Below are 2,276 nucleotides of genomic sequence, written 5' to 3'. Positions count from 1 at the left end.
AACAACAGAGAAGGAGATCATGAAAGTGTAAAGAAGGATCAAGAAACCAAAATAGAGAGCCCAATTTCTCTTAAACTTGCCAAAGTAGCTATCTGGTGGTTCTTGATAAGGAACTTCCAGATCCCAAGCAGCAGCCGAGGCCTCGTCACCGTCGCCGCCGCTGAGGAAATCACCGGCGGCGATTCTTGACTTGATGAACCGGAGCTTATGTGTGGCGAGGCCGAGAGTGAGCTTGTGGCAGCGACGCTGGTACTTGAAGCCGTTGATGCAACGGAGGGTTTGAGCGACGGAGACGTAGAAGAAGAGGTGAGAGAAGGAAAGGAGGCAGATGGGTGCCCAACAATGGCGGCAGCGGAGACGACCTGAGGGTTGGGAGAGAGAGAAGAAGACTAGTGCGAGGAAGATGAAGAAGAGCTGAAAGAGCTTGTGGAGCTTCTTCTTCTGGTGGTCAATGGCTCGTTTCTTCTCGAGGGTTTTCTCGAAGTGAAGCTGGATTATGGAGTTTAGGGCTTGTAGTGCTGTTTCTTTTGGGATGAATGGTTGGTTATGGTGGTCGATTTCGTCTTCGTAGTCCGCCATTGAAATGGGACTGAGAAGAGACAAAAAGTGTTTCTTTTTCTTTTTTTTTCTTTTGGTTAGAGAGTTGAATGGTTTGGTGATTGTGTCAAGGAGAACATGTGGCTGTGGTTCGTATCTCCAGACATAAGTATTATCCATCTCAACGGCATTCAGATTTTGGATGTTTTGTCCGTATTCAATAAGTATTTTTATTGACACAGTAAATTTTAATATGGAATGTCTATCTTTGTAAGGAAGCTCCTCGTCTATATTTGAAATCGTCACCTGTTTTTTTTTTCAAATGGAACTCACAAATTAGCTATCTATTCCAAAATATCCAATTGCTACGATTCCGAACTCTTCCTTTTTAATATAATCCATTCAGTGAAAGAAAAAAAAAAGAAGAGTGAGTATCTTTATTATCGCAAGAAACAAAATATATGTTTACGTACGTTCATTATTGGATTATAGGAACGTAGATGAAGTGATGTAAGGGTACTAAATAATAATCTCAATACTAATGCATGCCACTAGCCACACATAGTTCTATACAGTATTTGCCCACTGAAAAGATCAGTTGCGGCAAATCCACATGTAAGGGGGTACTACTAATAACAATCTCAAATCTCAATACGAGGTCAAAATACTCAAGTCAGTAAAACTCCTGATTGATTGATGAGAAAGGATCATGCACCTCAATGTAAATTCCTACCTATAGACTGATCATGCTATATGACATTACTCGACAAAAGCCTTATCATACTCTCTGGAAAGACCTCACAAAACACTTGGCTGACGTCAACTCACCGTCTCTAAGCTAATGATGTTCTTGAAAAAGATAGATAACCATGACTAAAGAAATCTAAATCAAGAACTAGAGCAAATTCTCTATGAACATAATCTATGGTGTAAGAAGATATGAAACATCAATAAGTTTTCAGAATAACTGATCGAAATTTCTTAAAACACACAACAAGTCAGTCAATTTCTTGATCACGAATTGCAAAAAAAAAAACTAAAGATACAGATAGAGTCACATATCATGGTATGATTTAAACCTTGCAAGAAAAAGATGATCACCTTTCTTTCTATCTATGAATATTAAGCATGGATTTAGCTTCAGTCTGCTGCTCAACCAAATCTTCACTAGCATACTTACTAAGCAGATCCATCTTCTTCTTCTCCAACACCATCTTCTCAATCTCCTTCTCATCAGGCAACGGAACGTGAACCACAAACTCCCTCTCTTTCTCCTCTTCTTTCTCCCTCTCCCTTCTCTCCTCCTCAACCACATCCTCTTCCTCCTCAAACAACACCTCCTTAGCTGCAGCAGCAGCAGCTCCAACACTCACAACCTCAGTAGCACCTTTCCTAGCTTCCTTCCTAACCTCATCCAACCTCCTCCACTCCTCAACAGATCTTTTCCTCATCACTCCTTCAGCATTCCTCTCCAAACTCTCCAAAATACCATCTTCATCATCTCTATACCCGTAATAGCTAGCATCTATCCTCTTGTATATATCATACCTAGTTTTACGCTTCCTCAGCTCCGGAGGCTTCTCGAAAAGCTCTCTAACTCCAGGAAGCTTCTTGGCAGCACCGAAATAACGATACCCAGGACCACGCCCACTAGGGTTCGGTACATCGATGATGTTCCCTTCTAGATCCGTCATCTTCGCCCCGTGTCTCGAGTGATTCGGACCTCCCAGCTCAACGAT

At 41.7% G+C, this 2,276-nt stretch overlaps 2 protein-coding genes across 3 annotated transcripts in view; both read right to left on the bottom strand.

Moving 5' to 3' along the window:
• Window positions 1-840, bottom strand: part of LOC104783734 — a 7,622-nt gene extending 6,782 nt beyond the window's left edge. The window contains exon 1 of the mRNA XM_010508851.2: window positions 17-840. Within this exon, the coding sequence (XP_010507153.1) occupies window positions 17-717 (701 nt within the window). The 5' untranslated portion in view covers window positions 718-840. The remainder of the gene's footprint in view (window positions 1-16) is intronic.
• Window positions 1,476-2,276, bottom strand: part of LOC104783723 (pre-mRNA-splicing factor ISY1 homolog) — a 2,453-nt gene continuing 1,652 nt past the window's right edge. The window contains exon 2 of one of the 2 annotated variants that reach the window (XM_010508843.2): window positions 1,476-2,231. In XM_010508843.2, coding sequence (XP_010507145.1) covers window positions 1,647-2,231 — 585 coding nt within the window. In that variant the 3' untranslated portion in view covers window positions 1,476-1,646. Of the gene's footprint in view, window positions 2,261-2,276 lie in introns of both variants that reach the window. The other variant, XM_010508846.2, reaches the window with a different exon arrangement.

The sequence above is a fragment of the Camelina sativa genome, chromosome 1 (genome assembly GCF_000633955.1).
Source record: "Camelina sativa cultivar DH55 chromosome 1, Cs, whole genome shotgun sequence".
Taxonomy (NCBI): domain Eukaryota; kingdom Viridiplantae; phylum Streptophyta; class Magnoliopsida; order Brassicales; family Brassicaceae; genus Camelina; species Camelina sativa.
Note: the sequence above shows the minus strand (reverse complement) of the source record. Positions and strands in the feature narration are given on the sequence as shown.